Raw genomic sequence first — 21643 nt, 5'->3', positions numbered from 1 at the left:
AGGGGGGTAGCTGATAATTTAGTTGAGGTTAAATAGGAGATAACTGGTGGTCTGTTAGAATGACACAGTGGGTGCTGAGGGAAAGGAAACCCAGTCGAGGACAACAGAGTAGTTAATATGGTGTGATGAAATTGGGAAATTTGCTAGTAATAGATGCAGTCAGCTGACGCAAGACTAAATTGAAGACTGGAAACTTGCACAGTTTGTTTGGCATTTTGTTAAAAAAATTTTAGTTCTTGCTGTCAAACTATCGTGCAGGGTGCTGCTGCATTGAAAGAACTGGAGGGTCACCTGGAGAGCGTCATCAATGACCAGGAGCGGTCAGCGCTCAGAGAGTTGCACGAATACCTCGTCACGGACAATGGAGCATGGGCCCTCGGAACGCCGCAGCTCGACCTGTTCAGTATGTTCGTCTCAGTGGTGCTGTTTTGTTAGCGACTCATTTTCATTGTAGTGTGCACGTGCACACATGTGCGGAAACCATGATCAAAGCTGTTTACTTCAACATGTTGACTTGTTACCCGATAAGTTTCTTTACTGTACTCACAGACAACTTTATGCGGCAATGAAGGGAAAGTTGCAGAGGCAGATCTTCTGCATGTGTGTTGCTTAGTCAAGTAGTCTGGCAGAGTTTGACAGTGCTTTTTTTTTTCATTTTTTTGGAGCAGTTATTGAATCAATGCAGCTCATAAGCATGATGGCATGATAAACTTGAAATTTAATAGTGTGGAGTATTTTGTCTTATTTTAACATAAGTTGTTTAGTAAGTAGGATGTTAATGTTTTCTGTTTCCCAGCTTAAACAAGTGCAAATGACATCGTTGGACTATTTTTACGAGCGCTATCATGCCTGTGCTTTGCCTCGTTAGCTTTCCCTTCATTGCCACAGAAAGTTGGCTACAAGTATAGACACTTTTCTTTGTAGTACCCTACATCTGCTAACTGCGGTTAATCAGATGATTTTTTGCTCCCCTCATCAGTCCAAGTTGAGGTAGGTATATAACACCAGCATACAACTAGACCACGGTTGACCCCATGAACTGTGTTCTATGTTGTGATATGTTAATTGGCCCACCATGTAGAATTGAGGGGCAGAACTTGCCAGCATTGATAACTGCCCACTGCAATGGCTCTGTGGTGTTCTGCTGCTGAGCCTGGGGGTTGCTGGTTCAATACCTGGCTTTGGTGGCCAGATTGTGATGGGGGTGGAATGTAGTAACACTTGTATGCATAGATAGTATCAGCTGAATGACATTAAGAGCCCCAGCTGCTCATTGTTAATCCAGAGCACTAAAGCACTCCACCACAGCTTTTCTCACTGTCTACTGTGCAGCTGTTGGACATTAAACCCCAGTTGCCATTACTCACCAAATTTCAGACCCCCAGTCTTAGAAATGGATGGTCCTTATATTGAGCAATTCAGTAACCTAAATTTCTTTTTTCTAAAATGAAGCCATGAAAAGACAGTGTGGGCGTATGGGTTAGCAGGGCCACCTTAGTTAAGTTTGTTTTTTCTATAATTAAAAGCAGTACATACTTTGAAAACCTTCCTCAACCTCAAGAACTGTAGAATTAGTGACATCTTCATTTCATTGACTCCAGAGCGCTGCAGTGCTGGCAGACTGAGGTGTTTTTTCAAGAACACTGAGCTCTTGAAGGACGAACCACCATGCAGTGCACCGCAGCACTGAAGGAACTTGAGGGACACCTGAAGATCATACCCATTGACCAGGAGTGGTCATCGCTCGTGGAGCTGCACGAATATCTCTTCTTCTCTCTCTTTTTTTTTTTTTTTGAAAGCTCGTGCCTCACTACCTCGTACACTGACCTCCCCCTGTGTGCCTGCTTTCTGCAGACAAGCTGCTGACTGACCCTGGCCTGTCATCGGCTGTGCGACTGTCGCTGCTGCGGGTGCTTCAGGCAGCAGCACTCAAGGAGGACGTCATCCTGTTCCTGCATCAGGACCGTAAGAGCCACTGCATTATGAGCTACGTGTACCGCATCGAGAGCCTGTCCCCCGAGGAGCAGGACGAAGTGCTGAAACTGGTATGTGCGTTTGTGTGCAAGGCTCCTTTCCAGTAATCCAGCAAGGCTCCTATCCCGAAAGCTCCTTTCCAGAGCTTGTAATATATCTTACTACCTGCTAGACATGACTGTATTCGGCTCACGAGAGCGAAGCATTCTAGTTGGCTGGAAGCGTAAACTTCAGATACTGTGGCATGTTGCCATTCTCCGAAGGTCTCCGACATAGTTATCTCCGTGTTACAACTGCGCATCAGCCACACAAGAGCCATAAAAATATGTTATCTGTGTCGCTTTCGGCAAAAGAATTGCCATGTTAGAAATGTAGAATGTCACCGTCAACTGCTATTAGCAATCGGCAACACCTAAACGAAGCATCGCCGAACCGTGATCTCCTGAACAGCGTTGCGACTGCCTACCCTTTGCAACTTTTGCATGGGGGCAGCTCATGGTGCAGCATTCTGGCCGACTCGGGCCGCCTGAATATTGACACTAACGATAACGACACTTGAGCGGCCATTGTTCTCGTGGTGGAAGGACGTGGATGGTTATTCCAAATCGTTTAAATAGGCGTAATGCACATGGTGCCGCACGGATTGCGCAAGGACGAGAGTGGTGCCGTCGTGGCATCCAATATCGCACTGGTGCACGTGCCAGCGCATGCCCCGCACCATGATATATATGCTGTATGCCTTGTCTTGAAAGCAAGGGACCTTCTTCGTGGCTTTCGGAATGCTTACACGGTGGTCACTCACTCATCTCGAAAGCCGTATCATTGTCACAGTTAGACTGGAGCGGTGCGCCCTGTTTGGTCGTGCTTCCATGCTTTGGTACTTTGTGTGCACCCTCTTTTTACCGTGACTGGATTCGAAGCGTTTGTTGTAACAGTAAGGTGATTTTAAAAATGTTCGTTATATCTTGAAGCAGTTTCAATTGGCTGGGTCGGAAAGTCGAAAATACTGAAATGTGATAATTATAACCGATAGATCGTTATGAGTAGGTTCAGCTGTATTATAGGCAGTGTTAAACGACAAGGATCTAGAAATCTAGAAACAGAATGGCCACTGATGGTAAAATACAATCGCATGGTATGGTAGACCTGCTGTTCGACGATGTGTTGATAACAGGGACTGGAAAGAAGTAAAAAACTAAGACGAAGACGGCTGACTAATGCACAGTGTCACAGTGCAATGCTGTTGGAGTCCTGTTTTGTGTTTTTTCGCTTGTCCTTGGCAAGTGACCATGCAGATGCATTTGCTGCCGTCGTCCAACTGTCCCAACAACTTTGACTTGAAGTAACCCTTGAAGTTGTTGTTTGTTTTAGTGTCTGTGACTAGCGCTGCATGGCTTCTGAACCCTTTCTCTGGGCACAGCTCTGCAACCTGTGCAGCAATGTCAGCAGCTACGACTGGCTGCTCTACATTTCCGAGTGGAGCGAGGAGGGTGGCCAGTCGTGCAACAATGCCAAGGCCACTGTGCGCGCCGTTGTCCACGGCCTCCTCTGCGACAGGCCTGAGGCGCAGGAGCGCAGCGCTGCCCTCATGTTCAACCTCTCCCTCAAAGAGGTGGGTTGTGCCACAGCTGCCAGTTGGGTAGGACAGCAGTAACTATCATAAATTGACACGTACGAGTGAACTCCTAATATCAGTATTAATATTCGTGTAAATGTAAAGTGGCAGTTTTATTTGTGTGTGCGAGGGAGGGAGATAAAAAAAAAAGAAATGAGATAGCCTTCCTGCAATTCCCGTGTAGAGAGAGAGAAGTTTAATGATGCGAAATGCAGAGAGGTCAGTCTGAGGTAAAAAGTCCTCTAGCCAGCTACTTGGCGTTGGGGGAAGGGGAATAGGGAAGAAAAAGGCGCATGATGGGTGACGATGACGAGAGGAGGATGTAACACATATGGCAAGCAATTTGGCATGCTCAAAGCCTACAGTCAAGGCCCATACTTTTTAAAAAGTTCAGTAGCGCCTGGATGGCCTTGTAAATAACTTCAAACTTAACCACATTATGGGTCAAAACAATGATGTATACACCTGTAAATATTCTTGAAACTGAGCAAATATAAATTTGAACCATACAGAAGACATTCAGTTTACTGCCCTTTGCTGGTGAAGTGCTAAAAAGAGATAAAGATGGAAAGGTAAGCTGAGAAAAAAGTGCACTGTTGCATGCTCACACGCGTGCGCACACACAGAGAGAGAAAATGTATTAGGGTTATTCAAGTACGCTCGTGGCCAACTTATCGTGTGCCAGCTGTCCTGCTCCAAAAAAGGGCAGTTGTCGAGACTGATTAGTGCAGTCGCGTCAGCAACTTACCCACAGGAGAAAGCACCTTGCATTGCATTGAGACGGTGCTGTGCTATGAATGTAGCCCGAGATTTTTTTCTTTTCAAATTTGCCCTTAAAAATGTGGCAAGCTCAACCAGGAGGCAAAAGCGCACTGTGGGAAAGCCAACTTCCCAATTTTCTGTGGAAGTATGGACATGCAAGTGTGGGATTGGCCTTGCATCAGTGAAGCAGTAGCAAGAGGGCGCAAAGCAATCTGACGGCCCAGTTCACAATTTCGAAACACTATGGTGTGCTCTTATTTACTCAAGCATAGGCAGCACTGGGTTGACAAGCCTAGACGTTCAGCCTTGTTGGTAAGACATACTTTGGATTGTTTAAGCGCATCGAACAACAAGGACAACCAAGTGCACTTGCTTGTCCTCGTTGTTTGATGCTTTTAAACAATCCAAAGCACTGGTTTGCACACACCTCATCTGTTGCTGCACTGCATTGCTCTTAGAATGTCATACCACAAAATGCACCTGTGCAAGTCCATATCATGCAGTGCCGGAACATTAGTTTAGGTCACGGCTAGGCTTGCACTACTTACTCTTAGTTCACATTACATTTCTGATAGTTTTAATTAAAATGTTATATGCTGATTGATTGTTTGGTTCAAGGGGTTTAATATCTCAAAGCAAGGCAGAAAATGACAGTGTAGTACAGTGCAGCCCACTTATAACGATATCAAGAAGAACGAAAAATCCCATCGTTATAACCGATCATCGCTATATCTGGACTGCTGTAAAAAAAAAAAGAGAAAAAAAAAAAGAATATACCTTTGTAGTCCCAAAATCAAATTTGCCACTTGCGACAAGATATCGGCGTTGTACAAAGTAGGCTGTGAAGAATAAAACGTTTATTTATACCTCTAAATAGCGCCTCAATTCTTCGGTGCGCTGAATAGAAATCTGCACGTTTTCGCAAGTTTCGGATTCACAATGTCGTCTGCATCGCGTCCAGCTGCTGCGCGAACACTGGCGGTAATAATTTAGCATGCATGAAATAAATGAGCGACTCGATCGACGAAATTGCACTTTGATTGAACATCGGGGTCGGTGTAAAAGACAGGCCATTGTCAATCTCGTTGTCACTGCCGCTGCTGTCGTCGCCTCCGTCATACAATGCCGCTGTCTGTCATGACAGCGATCACCCCGTCGTAGATCTCTTCGCAGAACGAGGTAGCACTATCTCCATCGAAGCACAACCTATTTCATTGTCAGTAGCGACGTGCTCCCAGAGTTCGGGAATGTCAGCGGCTTCCACCGTGTTGGTTTCGCCCATGGGGGTTTCGTCCTGGCGCACAAAGCCCGCCTTTTCCGTTGGTCGGCATGGCCACTGCTTCTAGCCTTCATGATCGTGGCACTCCCGGTTTTCATAATCGTCGATATCATCGAATGCGCGAGCTCATACTGCTTCTAGTCTTGCAAAATTTGCAGTTTCATCTCGAGAGACACAGCTTTGTTGGCACACCTCTCGCTGCGCTTCCGCAGCGTATTTCCGTGCTCACTGAGAGAGAGAGACAGCTTTTTTTTTTTTTTTTTTGCCTCCCCTCTTCTACGGACGCTCGCACGACTGCCGGCATGACCGCCGGCGACGCGTGTGATGTGAAGCAGCTGGCGCCATCTTGTGCACACTTGCCCACTTGCGATGCTCTCCGTGGCTTTTGCAATCAGCGCGCGGGCGGGATGCGCCGCGCGGTAAGTGGCGGCAGATACGAACTCGCTAGGCAAACTTTTCACCCCGTATCGGTTAAAGGAAACTCAGGAACACAAATTTCACAATTATTCTGCATCAAAAACGCCACCCAGAAGCAAAATGTCATCGTTATATCCGATTGCTGTGAATAACTGATCGTTATATATGGGTTTTTTTCTCATAGCCCTAGTGCATAAGTTGATACTGTTAAGTGAACTCATCGCTATAACCGATATATCGTTATGAGTTATCATTATAAGTGTACTGCAATGTAGAGTCTTCAGGATTAGTTTTGTTTGCTCGGGGTTCTTTAACTTGTGCCCAAGGCACGAGACGCGAGTGTTTTTCATTTTGCATTACTAGTAGTGGCATGAAAATTTTTTTGGTTATCGAGTGTTTCCTTTCACATTATACAGTCAACGTCCGGTTTTTCTGACTGCCTAGGGACCACGAAAACTTCTGAAAAATCGGGCAGTCCGAAAAAAATGAATGCATGCTTTTTACTGACCCCAAGGGCACAAATCGCCACAGGCATGTCCGAAATAGCTCTGAAGTCCTGCCAGTACACTTATTAGGCATATCGGTGGTCGTACTGTGATAGGAGACGATGGGTGCACACGTGTATAATTAAGGAATACATACTGTGTCCAGTGACAATTGCCCCTTCCCACTCATGGTATGCTTCACCGCTTAACAGTACTGTATTGAGGCAAAGCTTACTTTTGGGAACCGGCATTATGCAACGCGCCTTGCTTCTGAGCCACTGGCGAGGATTACAAAGGCAGAGTCGGCGCCATTGCTAACAGCGGCGAATTGCTTTAATGAAAAACGCTGCACCGAACAGCAAGAAGCTTGGTAGCGGACGTCGAAGTAGCTATAAGCCTAGCGTTGCCGCGGTGGAGGCTACGGCTGCCAGCGGATCTGCGTGCAAGAGCGCCTGTTCGAGGCGGCGAGATAATCAAAATGGCAGCGGCAGTGGCTTCCATCAATGCCGTTTCGGACCTGCGGTCATGGCAAAAAGTCTGGAAAATTGGACGTCGAAGGTTTCTTGCGACTGAAATTTCAGATGTTCTTAATACATTGACTCTATGGAGTGCCGCGAAGGCGTCCGAATTACCGGGCATGTCTGAAAAATTGGCTGTCCAGAAAATTGGTCGTTCACTGCGCTTGCAGTCGAATTATATTCATGTATACACAGCACCTAGAGGTGGAGTCAGAGAACAGATTTTTTGCAAATCGGCAGTGTGGTTGCTCAGCACATGTGCTATGCAACTCGTTGCTTAAAGCAAGCTGTACTTACAAGTACTGTGCTTCACTGTTGCAGCTTTTTGATGACACAGCAACAGAGCTGTCCACAGCCGTCCTCCAGTACCTGCATGGAGACATCAAGGAGGAACAAGGCAAGATGTTCAACCAGTTTTTAAGGCCTTGCTGGCAAAGCTTTGGAAGCAATGTAAAGTGTGCTGTTATGATAACTCTCATTTTCTACATGCTCCTTATGAAATACAGAAAAATTTGGAATGCTCACTGAGAGGGTAGTATGCCATTGTCATCTCTAGTAAATAGGCAAACCTCAGTGTAGCGAAGTCGTACCTGCATTAAAAAACTTTGTTAAATCACTAATTGTGTATGTTGAGGTTCCTATGTTTCAGCAGCAAAAGTTACTTCATAGGTTTTTAGAACAGACTTCGTAGATAGAATCTTCTTAGCATTTATGAGCAGAATACTGGGAGAGCTTTTAATATTATTTGCAGGATCAAAAGCACTGCTGAGTGCAGCAGAGATTGCATCAAGAGCAGCTAGTAGCTGCTGTAACGTGGAACCATCTCCTAGCTGAGAAATTATGTTTCTGGAACTTCACAAAAGCGAGGTGACAAAGATTAATTACACTGTGATTGTAGCTGGGGATTCAGTGTAAATGCCAACAATGAGAAGGTGCTGCATAGTGGCATATTAGAAGGTGTAGCCCTGTGAGCATTAGCTTGCTTTGTAGTTGTGTTCATCATGTGGAGAAGGGTAGCCTTTTGGGTTGTTGTTCAATGATTCCACTGTTAAGGAAAGCTTTTTAACGAAATTGTTGTGGTATGTCAGTGATGCGCTCCTACCCAGCACATTTTGGCACTCCTGTAGCTCACTATGTCACTGTGCAGGATGCCCCAGTCGATTGCCAATGTTTCAACAATGAGAGGACTTGCCTGCTTGTCAAAATGTTGGCACTCAACTGAGGCATACCGTTTTCTTGCTTAGAGCTTGTGCAATTAAATTGTTTTGATCCTGTGATGAGCTTGCGCTTTGAGGCTCTGCCAGGAAATTTATTTGGAACCCACCTTTTCCTTGCTTTTTTTCCTCTAGCTTTCTACTGCTTAACGGCGCTTCTACGGTTTCTACAGATCAGCTACAATGATGTAAGTACACTAGCGTGGATTCTATTTTTCGCTTGTTGAGTGGTGTATTAGCATTTGTTGTCAGTGGGTATAAAGTGAAGTGGATAGAAATTTGTACCTTGCTAGCCATATCGAAAATTGTACTGTGTCACCAGAACCTACACACCTGTCAAGTAATGCAAGAAAGCACTGAAGGACATGTTTACTGGTAAAAGGACAAACCTTAGGCAGGCCCAAAATTGACACAGGCAGCCTGTGTCTTCATTTTTGCTTCTGCCTTTGGTTTAGATTTTTACTGGTAAACATGCCATTTAGTAGACATCAACTAGGTTAAGAAGAAGTTCTAAAGTAAAGAAATACTATTGTTGCCTTGTGACACATCAAAACTTTCACATGACCTATGAAGAATGCTGCAGAGAAAGGTTCCCGATTAAATTTAACCACCAAGGATTTTGTTAAGTGCGGGATAGCCTTGGTACACGGGTGCAGATTTTTTACTTGTTTGATGCTGATGCATGGAAATGGCACTTGCCATGGTGGCATTGGCATTCAGCCAGTGACGAGGACTTTGCAGGTTAAGTTTCCAGTCACCACAGCCGTACTCTACTGGTGGCAGAATGCAAAAATGCTTGTGTACCATGCTTAAGGTTCACATTAAAGAACCTGAGCTGGTAGAAATCACCCCCCCCCCCCCCCCCGCCCTTTCCCAGCAGCATTTCTGATAGCCTCCATGTGTTGCTCGGAAATGTTAAATGCCATAATTTGAGCCAATTTTGTATTTGTACAAGTGTGCTTGTGATAGAAACATGTGATGCTACTTGGAAGGGCAGAGAGCAAGTGAGTTGTCATACAGGGGTTCCTGTTGACCAAAGCTATCATGTTCTCGCAGGTACCCGCCTTAGTAAAAATGCTTGGTCCAGACCTGCAGAAGTTTTCCGGTGCTTCGGAACGGGTCAAGAAGCTTGTTGACGAGATTGGTCTCAAGCTCTCGGTGTCAATATCGGCGTGACGGCACTGAGGCATCTGTGTGAAGTGTACTGTCACCCACAGAAGTTTTCAAAAGCTGGGGTTCGCGGAAGAACTTGAAATATCATCCCAGGTGTTCTGTAATCGAAGGGTGCAGTCATGCAATTCTGGTTGTGACCACAACAATGCCACCAGACAATCTGCAAGATTCCGTAAGTTGGCTGCCCTGCAGAGCTGCTCTTTTAAATAAGTAGTGACACATATCTTCGAAATTTTGGAAACTTCCACACTTCTCGCATTTAATTACTTAGCAAGTACAAATATTGGGAAACACTCAGGTATCTTAATTTGATACTACTAAAGTTGGTCTTGAAATGCTGGACCTATTGTTGTGGCGTCATGATAGGGAGTAAAATTCGCTGACACTAGGTAACAATGAGGCTAGGTGTCATGATGTTTTTCATTAAAAAAAAAATAACAAGCATGCTGTGCATGTTTCTTCTGACTGCACATGCATCTGGCAGTCACAGCGATCACAGGAATGGAGCGTTTCAGCATATCGTGACATCACAATGCATCTAACTTTTGGGTAGATGGGTACCTTCTAAGTACCTTCTGGGTACCAAAACTAGTTAGTGGAAACAAGTATTCATGTAAATTGTCTAGGGGGCTCTGTCACTTGCCACTATTTCCACTAGGATTTAGAGGGTTTGGAACTTCACCAAATGCAAAAAGAAAAAACATTGAAAGCATTGTGTCAGTACTCCTCTGAAGGCACTTGTCCACAGACTGGATTTGTACCCAATCTTTGGTTCCCTCATGGGCAAAGTGAAAATGGAAAGATGCCAGCGAATTATTGCGTAGCTAGAATGTGCCTTGTTTTACATTCATTTTACTTTTACACGCATTAGTTCAGAAATTTGGTGAAATCGCAGTTTTAATTTCTGCCACCTGTTCTCTGTTGTAAGGGTGTGGTAGACCTCCGTGCAAGAACTCTCACATGTTGTGCAACCTTTCATACGTGCAGTGACATTTCTGGTGTCTAACTGGTGGAACAACTATCGTGTCGTGGAGTATGTAGATGCTAATGACATCTTGCTTTCAGAATACTGTCGCACCTTGATATAATGAATTATCATATTTAAGGAAGTAAATCTAAACCCTTTCTTGCAAGTATCAACATGTAGTGGATATAAGCTTATAAGGAATATTGGATTTAACAAAAGTAGTTTTGTGTCAAATGCAACTTCATTATACCTGTGTTGTTAAATATCGGACCTCTGTCGATGCGTTTGTTAGCAGTTTTCCGGCCAGGGCAGCCGACTGCACAAAATTTTGCCAAATACCAATCTAGTGCTGTGCCCCCAAGTTGCGAGATCTTTTTCCGGGGCCCCACGTACTGCAGTTGTCTCGTTTCTTCCTAATGCAAACTTGAAAGGAAGCTTGTTTGAAGTGGCTGCTCAGCTTGTTCAAATTCTATGGCTGCTATTGTTCCAATATGGCCTCGCAGCGTAAAAACAGTGCAAGCGATGCTTGTCTCAGGTATTTGGTTTTGTTATCCATTGGCAAAGCACATCAGGTCTGTATTTGTAGCTGCGGCTGCTACTGGTTAAATGTGCCTTTTCGCAATATTTTTTAAAGTGAAGTAGTGTTACAAGACATTTCAACAACTGTTTTGTATTAATCGCGCTTGCTCTGAGGAAGTCATTTTATGTATTTGTCTTTTGGTGCTCTTTTTTTTATATACATTTTTTTTATATCCTGGAAGAATGATGTTAACGAACAATGTTAGTAGCATTTTCTACTTACGATGGTTGTGTTGTATTTCGCCCTGTGTATAAGGTTCTACAATTTCCCTGAATTGTACTAAGCGCATCTTTTTTGCAAATAGGATTGCTCCGGTAACGGTTGCATGATCTGACACATAAATACTCGTTGCAAAGTGATATTTTTAGCACAACATTTTGGGGGAAAATGTAGCAATATTCCTGAGCACATGCAAGTTTTGAAACCTGTGCTGTTAGGAGCAATAAGGTATTACGATTTTATAGTTATTGACACTATACGTTGTGTTAGGATTGCGACAGGCAGCTAGTTATTCTTGCATATTTGGCTGCACATGTCTTTTATTGTATATGCACAATTACTCGGGTGACTAACCCTTTATGCTGGACAAGATATATATATGTGGCACTTGTTTGGTGGAATAAAAAAAAGCTTGTTTATAAGTTTCCTTGTTATGTGTGTAGAAGGGCCATCAATTCTGCCAAAGGCGCCTGCTCTTTGAATATTTTTTTACAGCGGAATTTTATCAGCATGACAGAGGCCACTGAAAAGAACCATAGCTATGAGTACTGTGTTGTGTGGTTCTCTTCTTTGCCCGGTGCAGCGCTGTTAAAAATCTGCTGTTTAGCAAAAAGATGTGCCAACCAGCCTAAATGGACACACTGCTGACATTCACCTCCCTGAAAGAAGCAGGGCTTTCTTGACCTGATAGTAACCATGCAGGTTTGCTCTGTTTAGTCGCGCTTTCATTCAATGGCTCCGGGTGTCGTATAAAAGGGACCATCTGCTGTCCAGAACTACTGTTGTGAAGTTGTGGTACTGTTAAGTGATAGAAGCAGGCATGTTTCCACTTTTAAACAAGGAGTTATATAGAGTAGAACTCCATTAATTTGAGTCTGGTTTATTCGATCCTGAACGAAAGTCCCAATTGGCACACACACATTTCCATGGGCCTAAACTTTTAATATTTCGATCCTAAAATTGGCCTTTGCCAGATAATTCGGACTTGGCTGATCAGCATGCACGCATCTGACCCCTATGGTAACCTGAATAGCGGAAGCGTATGTCATGGTGGCACATAGGGGACAGTGAAGGTGGGAAGTGCATGACATCTCGCAGCAAAATTGCCTATTTTTGGCTGCCCTGAGAAGAATTTTCAAGCAAGAACAGTAGCTTATAATGAATGATAAGCAGTATTTGCCCGATTCTCACGCCTTTTTTCCCCCCAGATAATCGGCCTGACAATTATCTGTGCGGTGCAATCGGGTACAAAACCAAAACCGAGTTGCAGCACAGCTACCATCAGAGCCAGCCAAGCCACCGTCACCACCATGGCCCTCACAAGATGATGACGGAGAGTGTTTCAATTGTGGCCAGCATCGGAATCAATCACGTAGACAACTAAGGGGACAGCTTTGAGCCCAAGTAATGAAGACATCCAGAACCGTCTGGAAGACGTCTCTGCCAAGTGACGCCACCTCGTGGCGACAAGAAAAACACTAAAAGCACATACCATAGCTTCACTTGAACACTTTTCGTGCGTGAACATATTAAAAACACAAATTAGTAGGGGTGTGTGAATATCGAATATCACCAAATTAAATAGCTAATGTTCGAATAATTCAATTCGCAAGTTGAATATCTACAATTGGATTTGTTGAATATTTGTTGTTGCTTTCGAATATATATTCGGGGTAGAGACCCGCGCAGTGTCACAAGTCGAGTGCGCCGCGGGGCCTCTTGTGCTCAATGCTGCCCAAGCTAGCATTTCACTTCCTTTTGCAGCGCAAATTGAGTGCTGAGCACATCGCAGACGGACCGCCTCTGCTAACGCGGTAGTGGACTTGGTGCTCCCCGAAGTCGGCCCGATGCAGAACGCAGAACGGTACTGCGTCGGCCGGGGCCTCCTCTATCGGTATGACGTTAGTCCGGGTCGACAGGACCGATCGAAATGATAACACGATGCGGACAGAGGGAATGGCAACAAAGCAATGCGTATTTTGTAAAGTGAGAAAGCGTGTGCGAAGATCGGGCCGATTAGCCGTCGATAGGCATGAAAATCGTGTTGTATATGCGGCGACGACCTTCACGGCGCTTCAACAGCCGTCAATATAACCCACACGCGTACGCATGATGTCGAGACCGATCACTGATGAGCCACCTGTGCAAACATAGCGGCAAGCATTCTGTGACGGCTAGCTGCAGCCTGTTACCACATCTGCGAGGGCGAATTTTTGTCACAGCCACACTGCCAAGGCCATTAGGCTTATCGGTGGCGCTTCATCGAGCGTTGGCGACTAAAGTTGCGGTTTGGTGCCAAATCGATGCAGATACATTCGCAGCAGCCGCGCGACACTCGGATAGTCGACAAATCGCCTCGCAAACGAAACCGCGCGCGTGCACGGGATGGCAACAAAGTTGCTTACGGCCACCATCTTTGCGACACATGGTACGGTGGCCTCTGGTTTCAGACACCCTTTGTAGACGCACATCGTATTCTTTTTCCCCTGGTAGCATCAAGCAACCCATCACAGAAAGCTTTTGGATTTACACGGCGGACGCGAAAGTGTCGTGACCCGGTTGCATGCATTGGCATGGATGGCAGATGAACAAAGGTGGGGGGAGCGTTGCACGAGCTTGCCGTGATCCTGCAGATTTCAGAATCTTTGGCAGGTGCCAAATCACGCAGAACCTGACAATGAAACAGAGCAGACGGCGCCTGTTCTTTACTGTCAGCGCCGGCTATGAGAGTCGCATGATGCGCTGTCCCGTCGTCTGTTGCCCAGATTGTCCTTACAATGCCTTAAAGTTGGGATAGCCTTTCTGAATTTTGCAGGAAAATTGGAAAGCAAAACTTTCTGTGCAATAAATAAATTACAGCCGCAGAACACAGGTCCACTGTTAAACGGAGAACCTCATTGGTATTCGGTACAACAGAAGATTACTAATTCATTAGTTTCAGAGAAAATAAGGCACTTGATCCTATTTAAAAAAAAATTATTGTTCAAAAGTATCTTCAGGACCTTCATGTACTAGCATTGAGCTGTAATGAGTGCATCATCATAATTTTGTTTCCTTTAATAAGAGTAAGACCGTACTGTACATCTTGATTGCTGTGTACCTATGTTACTAATAGCTTGCTATATTCTTGTTATGTATCGCTAAGAGACCCTCGAGCACGTGCTGCACTGTATTTTCTTGCCCAAAATTTGTAAGCATTAAGTTTTGTGAAACATTTTCCTATATTCGATTTGATATTTCGCTTTTTTGATTCGGTTCGAAACATACTATTCAATATTCGCACACCCCTACAAATTAGCTTACATGAAGGGCGTAGAAAAACATGGGTGCTATAACGTAAAATGATTCCAAACTGTTTTGATTCCAAACTCCTGACGTCAAATTTACGTAACCACTGACGCAAGCATCGAGCGGTGACCCGCAGCGTTGTCTGAACAACCCAATCAAATGCTCTCCTCGTGTATAGGTCATCTTTGTTCACTTTCAAAACCAATAACATTGTCTACACTCCGCGGTTTTTCTTATCTAATTGGCTGACAAGAGGCGAGGAGCATGTTCTAGTGGAGAGGGTTTCGATGGAGCCGAGCCAGCACAGTGAAAATAGATAATTGCATGAAGAGGGTGGTGCCAGCTTCTCCGATTGGTCTGCTTCGCCTTACTTAGCTTGCGGTGGCTGGCCGAAAATCGCGGCGGCATGCAACGAAACGATAAGAATGCCACTAAAACGGATTCTCAGCAAGGAAGAGTTGGCAGGGCGATGTCGTATGCATGCCGAAAGGGCTCAATAACGTTTTACTGCCACGCAAGAAGGTTTATCATGTGCAAATAAATACATGCTCACCGGCAGGTGCGAGTAGCGAGGGCCTGAGCGATCGGCTAGCAGCCATCTTCTATTCCTTTCGGAACGGGGCAGTGGGTGGCTATTCAGAAAAATTTTCAGTTTTGTTCGGCATATTAATGCATGTTTCTCGCGTACATGTCACTTTGGCGTGGTGAGTTTTCGCAGTTTTGTGAGGTCGTGTGACACACAGGCAAAGTGGGCGTAGCCAGAAAACATTGGGCCAATAGCAGAGGGCTAATGGTGAAAAGGCGTCGAATCAGGAATGATTATTTTTCTTTTGTGCGGTTTAATCATGCATAATCAGTGTGTACACGTTATATCAGATGGGGAGCAATCGCGGTTTTCGTGACGTCGCGTGACAGACAGGCGAAGTTGGGAGTGGCCCCAAAATGTTTTGACCAATTGTGGCGGCTGATTGCAAAAATTGGAATCAAAACAGTTTGGAATCATTTTACATTATAGCGCCCCATGACTACGTTTTCTTGTTTGCAGACGACCTTCCCGCCGAATCCTGCTCAGCCATCATCTTGGTTGGACAAAGAAGCCTGCATCGTTTTTTACTTCGATGCCGTCTTCGCAAAGTTGTCTTCTTTGACGGCTTCTTCAGAATTGTAACGAGACGTAAGGTGGCCGCTGTCCGCTAACTGTCTACTTTGTCGTCTAACAGCCAGAAGTATCTCTCGCATAACATGACGACACTCTGCTCTCTGTCTTTCATTACAAAAGCTCAGTCAAAAGAGAAGTTACTTTACATGCTAAGCTAGTGACAAGTTGTGTCACACTACTACACCACATACACCCCACCCAACACTTGCCCTTGGTGCGGGGGGCGGCCATCTCTTGACCTGTCACATGGTCGTGCCAGAGTCGGCCACAAGAAATCCAATCACCCCTTTTGGGGCAAAACTCCAACAGTAGGCAGTGGGAGGTGTGGCTAGCCAGCACGGTGTGGGACGACCAATTCACCTTTCTCGACCAATCCCGGCGGGCCGCTTATTGCCAGTGGGGCCCTGGACTGAGGGACCCACCCACTGAACTTGGATGTAGTTTTTAATAAAAGTTTATACTACTACTACTACTACTACTACACATGTTTTTGGCATTTTGGAGAATTTCAGGCTTCGCAGGATAACCTATCGAAGTGGTTAGTCTGGGCACCCTGCACTGAAGCTTTCTACAGGTGGCAGCAGTGCCTGAGCACAGCCTATTGAATGGAGGAACCAAAATTCTAGGGACGTGATTCAGATTTGCGATCTTCAACGTGCTTATCGTGAGGCAAACGTCACACTCGAACGCGGTAGCACAAGCATTCCCAAGCTAGAACTTTGCACTGGGCCATACAGTTTCCTACACATGGACTGGGCAAAGCTCGGCGTTTGAAGTGCTTAATCTAGGCACCCTGCGCTGAAGCTTTCTACATGTGACAGCAATGCCAGGCCATGCACTCATCTAGTGAGTGGAGGAAGCAAAATTGGAGAAATGTGATTCAGATAGCGATCTTCAAAATGCATACCGTGAGGCAAACGCCACACTCGGAATGCGGCAGCACGAGCATTCCCAAGCTTGAACTTTTGCACTGGGCCATAGTTCTCTACGAATAGACTGCGAAGCTCGGTGTTTAAAACTCAACCAAGCGTCTGTTGGCGTTGTAAAGGTTTTATATTTATTTTTTTACAGCGTAAGCTGTTATGCGCTCATTCCAGTAGCCGTTTCGGGTCGCGATGATGCCGCCGCCCCGTAGCCGCTATCGCCTTCTCCGCCAGGATCGAACCCAGGCCCGCTGCGTGGGAGGCGAATACTCTACCACTGAGCCACGCAAACTTTTTTTTTTCTTTATTGCCGGAATTTTCGCTTTGTAGACACCAATTGCAACAATTTTTGCCAAAGAAAACAATACATTGTAGTGAAGAAGAGGGACGATGCAGTGGGGCATCCTTACCAGCGCTGTCTAGTGGGTCAGGCTCTCCAGCGCATCGCTCGGACTACGCCGCTCGCGCCCGCAGTTCCCTGAGCCGATCCAACGGTCGGCTCTAGCGCTTGCGTGCAATAAACGCCTTTACAAGTGGTGGAGAGTGCTACGCTCGAACGCATGCTGGAGCTTCGATCCCGTACCCTCTCTTCAACCATGTCTCAGGACGCATCTCAGCCGACGTCCCAGCAAACGCCTCCTGCACCATCCGTCGTGTGCTCTGGTCTACCTCGCCACAAGAATCCTCCTGTTTTCAGCGGCGCAGACGACCACGACGTGGAGGACTGGCTGTCCACGTACGAGCGAGTAAGCGTCGTCAATAAATGGGACGATGCAGCGAAACTAAGCAACGTACTCTTTTACCTCGCCGGCGTGGCAAGCCTCTGGTACAACAACCACGAGACGGAAATTCCGACATGGTCCGCGTTCAGGAACTCATTGGTAGCTGTGTTTGGTCGTCCTGCAGCGCGCAAGGTGCGAGCAGAATCCCGCTTGCGAGAACGAGCCCAACAGCCGGGAGAGTCCTTCACTAGCTACATCGAATATATCCTGGACTTGTGTAAGCGCGTGGACGCGACGATGTCGGAATCAGACAGAATCAGAAACGTCATGAAAGGAATCGAGGACGCCGCCTTCAATATGCTGCTCGCTAAGAACCCACAATTCGTAACAGAGATTGTTACGTTATGCCAAAGTTACGAGGAGCTACGTAGGCAGCGCTCGTTGACTCGTCGGTCTTCATCACGCGACGAACACATCGCTGGTCTGGCTACCACCTTCGACCAGACCGCACTGCTTGCAGAAGTGAAAGCATTCATTCGGGAGGAAGTAGCACGCCAACTCTCATTGGTACCCTTTGCTCAACCGTCGCATGTGCCACAGCCCGCTTCGACTATCATGCCTCCGCTCCGCCGCGCCTTCGAGCAAGAAATCGATGGCGCCATCGAGCCTTTACAACATAATTATACATATACACATACTTTCAAACTTGCATGCATCCATGTTGTGCGTCAGCCACATTTTGGCTGGCACTGTCATGTCAGGTTTAAAATTCTTTTAAAGTTGCGAGGGGCTCAATCCTCGTCAGCTAATCCGGGGGCCATTCCTGATCTTTAATTACATCGATGAATTTGAAAACACCCTCCTGGAAAAGTAGTCGCGCATGCCTTAATTCGGTCAGGCTCACACACACACACACACACACACACAAAAAAAAAGACCTGCCATTCGAGCCCGCCATAAACAGTGGCGTCCCATTAGCATAATGAGGTCCAAAGGCAGTTCGTCCTCATTTTCTGCAGTTAAAAATATACCTAATGAATTTAAGGGCAATTCTTTCTGTAGTGTTCTTTGAAGAACGTCCCAAAAATAAACCCCCTCCCAACAATGCAAAAAAAAAAAAAACGTTATCGATTGTTTCCAGTTGTTTACATATAAGGCAGTTTGCTCCCCAAGGTAAATAAAAACCCTTTTCTTGTAAAAAGGCCCGTACTGCAAAGTCCCGGTATGTAACTTAAAGAAAAAGGATTTTTTACCTGGTTGCACCTGCATTTTTTTAACACGCTTTAAAACGTCAAAACATTCATTCTGAGCCACGCAAGCGAATGTTATCCGAGAGCGGGAAAATTTACTATAAACGCACCCTATGCAGGCGCAGACTACGAGATGCGATTTAGACGCGGAACGCAAACAACGCGGTCCCAAGCCTCCGCCGGTATGGTGGCGCCATCTAGTTAAGGCGCCGGCAAACGCAACCTTTCAGACACTAAATTTTGCTGCCGCCTTAATTAGATGGCGCTAACATACCGACGGACGCTCGGAATCCCGCTGATTGCGCTAGATTGGGCGCGTTGCAATGGGAGCGAATGTGACAGCCGTAGTTTCATTGTCGGCTGCTTGGCTGGGCCGAACGGCGCTAGCCATCGGCGATGGAACGCGTCGGCTTGCACGCGCGACGGCGTCCCAAGCAGGCCGCGTCGGGCGCGTTGCAATGGGAGCGAATGTGACAGCCGTAGTTGCATTGTCGGCCGCTTGGCTGGGCCGAACGGCGCTAGCCATCGGCGATGGAACGCGTCGGCTTGCACGCGCGACGGCGTCCCAAGCGCGCTCCTGAAGCATTCAAATTACTAGGTAGTACTGTCGAAACGCTCGTCTAGCTTACACTGTGACTGTGCTGCGTGTGCTGCGCAGGCCTGACATTTATTTTTGCACCCAATCGGTTCGCATCAGTGAAACTGGTAAGATAAATATGAGTCGCAGTGTCCTATGGCTGGCACAGGGTGTTCGCTATAGGCAAGGGCCACCTAAAGCCCCTGGAAATAGAGCCACCATCCCATTTGCAATTGCGGGGTCGTTTGAAAATTCAAATTCAAATTCAGTCTCTCTCGTAGCAATATCATGCACACAATAGACTGTACGGAAAATAAGTTGGTGCAGTTCTCGTTTACTGTGATAAAGGGCCGTCTGACAGTGACAAGTGTAAATAAAGTTCCATTCTAGGAATGCAATCTTCGCTGATTTCAACTTCTTTCCCTGATGCTAGAATCGGAGGCATGATACGTTTGTATTATTAAAAAGTTGATTGCTTGTTTGTATTGAGCTAATAAGTTACTTGTTCAGTTATGGAAAACCAACTAGCACTAGCCCAACAATGAATTATTCTATTTTTTTTATATAGAATAAATCTTCTAACAGCTCTGATAGCGTCCAACCAACAATGGTTGCTTGTGTACTGTCAAATGGTCAAATGCTGCGGCCTAAATACAGTGGCCTAAAGCTCACGGCATGGTGTGAAAACGCGCTCGTAGCGAAAGCGAAACATCGTACACGTACATGAATGCAGACGCGCATGCAGTCGGTCGCTGCGAACCCGTGCGATCGCTGCATTGAGGCTTCATTGTGTTATGCTCCATTTGGTTATACAGACAGCCCACTATAATAGCATATTTCACATGATTTGCTCTCAGCAACTGCCTACCTTTCACGCAAGAAGCCGGTTCGAGGGACTCCATTGCGGTGACCGCACGCAGTGGGCCCTCACTGTACGCATTTGGTTAAGAGATAGCGTCTGTAAACCATTCTGTGCTTTCTGTGTGCGCCAAAATTATTATGTTGACTGTAAAATACTTCCCTCGTTTCGAGAGTACTTACAGAAATGTCTAGGGGGGATGTCGCGTGGTGTTTTTATCGAGCGCCGACAGCCAAACCTATAGGTTTGGCTGTCGGCGTGCTATAGGAGGAGCACGCCGCGTTATCCCTCGTACTACGGAAGCGAGGCGCTTCCGATAGATGGCGACTCCGTAAGTCTTAAAACTCGGGCCTCGGGTACCGTCTGAGGTTTAGTACAAGTAGTGCCAACGAGAACCACCGCCTCCCTGGCCTGGCATTTGCGGATGACCTGGCGACCATGGCAGAGAACAGAGAGGATCTACAGGCCCTCCTCGACATTTGCCAGGTGGAAATCTCGCGCATCGGACTATGCTTCAGTACAAGGAAGTCGGCGGTCGTTTGTCTGGCTGCAGGGCGTACTGATCCAGCAGTCCTGACTCTCGGGGGCGAGCCGGTGGCTACATGTAATGAGTACAGGCACCTCGGGGTCACTCTACGTGCCGAGGCAGATAAATACAGCTTCCACGAGACCGCACTGCGGCAGACGGCTCTTCGGGCGCAATGTATCCTCCGCCGGCGGTGCTTGTGGGGCTGTAACCGCTTCCTGGTGATCCGCGATCTATGGAAACTGGTCCACGCGTACCCGGCCTCACCTTTGCAAATGCAGTTACCTGCCTTTCACCAGCAACGCGAGAGTGGATGGAGCGTCAGCAGCGGGAGGCTGGGTGCACCGCTCTTGGATGCCATGGCCACGTAGCCAAGGAGGCCGTGCAGGGAGGTGTGGGATGGTCGAGCTTCGAGGCCCGGGAAGCTACGAGCAAGGTCGCCTACCGTGGCCGTCTCCTATTCCTACCACGCACGCAATGGGCTCGCCGAGTTTTCTAGTATCTCAGCGACATGCATGCGAACTGACTCGACACGCCGAGTGTACCAGATCGAAAAGAAGTACGGCTTCTTTGGTGAAGAAATCGAGGCCGACACTGCAACCAAGTGGTCGGTCGAGGTCCGCCGACGCGTAAAGGAAGCGGAAACCACCATCTGGAGCAAGGAAATGGAGTCGGAATCCACCCTTGAACTCTACCAGGGAAACAAACGAGGGATCAGTGCGGAGTGCTTCTATGACAACAGCATTGGAAGCAGCCTCCTGTTCGAGGCGAGGGCAGGGGCACTGCGCACTCTCGTATACCGCAGCCGCTTCCAAGACACCGGTATGTGCACCAAGTGCAGGCTCTGCGGGGCGGAGGCCGAGACGCAAGAGCATCTCATCCTTCGATGCGCTGGCCAGCACACTGCTCCGGCAGAGGACACAGATCTCCCTCGGGCATTTGGTTTTCACACGCTCGAGGCAGAAGATGGAAACCACATCTCGAATGGACGCAACGTCGGCCGGGACTGCGCTGTAGTGGCCACCAAAAAGCGACCGACTGAGTGGTGGACCAGTGTGCGTCGGATGTGACTCTGGATTGCATAGTGGCCTACGAAGTGCCCATTTCATTTCTTTCTTTCTTTTCTTTTCTTTCTC

The 21643-nt window shown here is 46.8% G+C and overlaps 1 protein-coding gene across 1 annotated transcript in view; it reads left to right on the top strand.

Annotated features, from left to right (window-relative positions):
- The window catches only part of LOC119453477 (uncharacterized), a 44473-nt gene extending 32828 nt beyond the window's left edge, over positions 1-11645 (top strand). The window contains exons 7-12 of the mRNA XM_037715511.2: positions 259-403; positions 1855-2045; positions 3395-3586; positions 7372-7447; positions 8400-8452; positions 9321-11645. Of these exons, the coding sequence (XP_037571439.1) occupies positions 259-403; positions 1855-2045; positions 3395-3586; positions 7372-7447; positions 8400-8452; positions 9321-9440 (777 nt within the window). The 3' untranslated portion in view covers positions 9441-11645. The remainder of the gene's footprint in view (positions 1-258; positions 404-1854; positions 2046-3394; positions 3587-7371; positions 7448-8399; positions 8453-9320) is intronic.
- The last annotated feature ends 9998 nt before the right edge of the window (positions 11646-21643 follow it).

Source organism: Dermacentor silvarum, chromosome 5 (genome assembly GCF_013339745.2).
Source record: "Dermacentor silvarum isolate Dsil-2018 chromosome 5, BIME_Dsil_1.4, whole genome shotgun sequence".
Lineage (NCBI taxonomy): Eukaryota > Metazoa > Arthropoda > Arachnida > Ixodida > Ixodidae > Dermacentor > Dermacentor silvarum.
The sequence above is the reverse complement of the archived record's forward strand: the minus strand, read 5'-3'. Positions and strand labels throughout refer to the sequence as shown.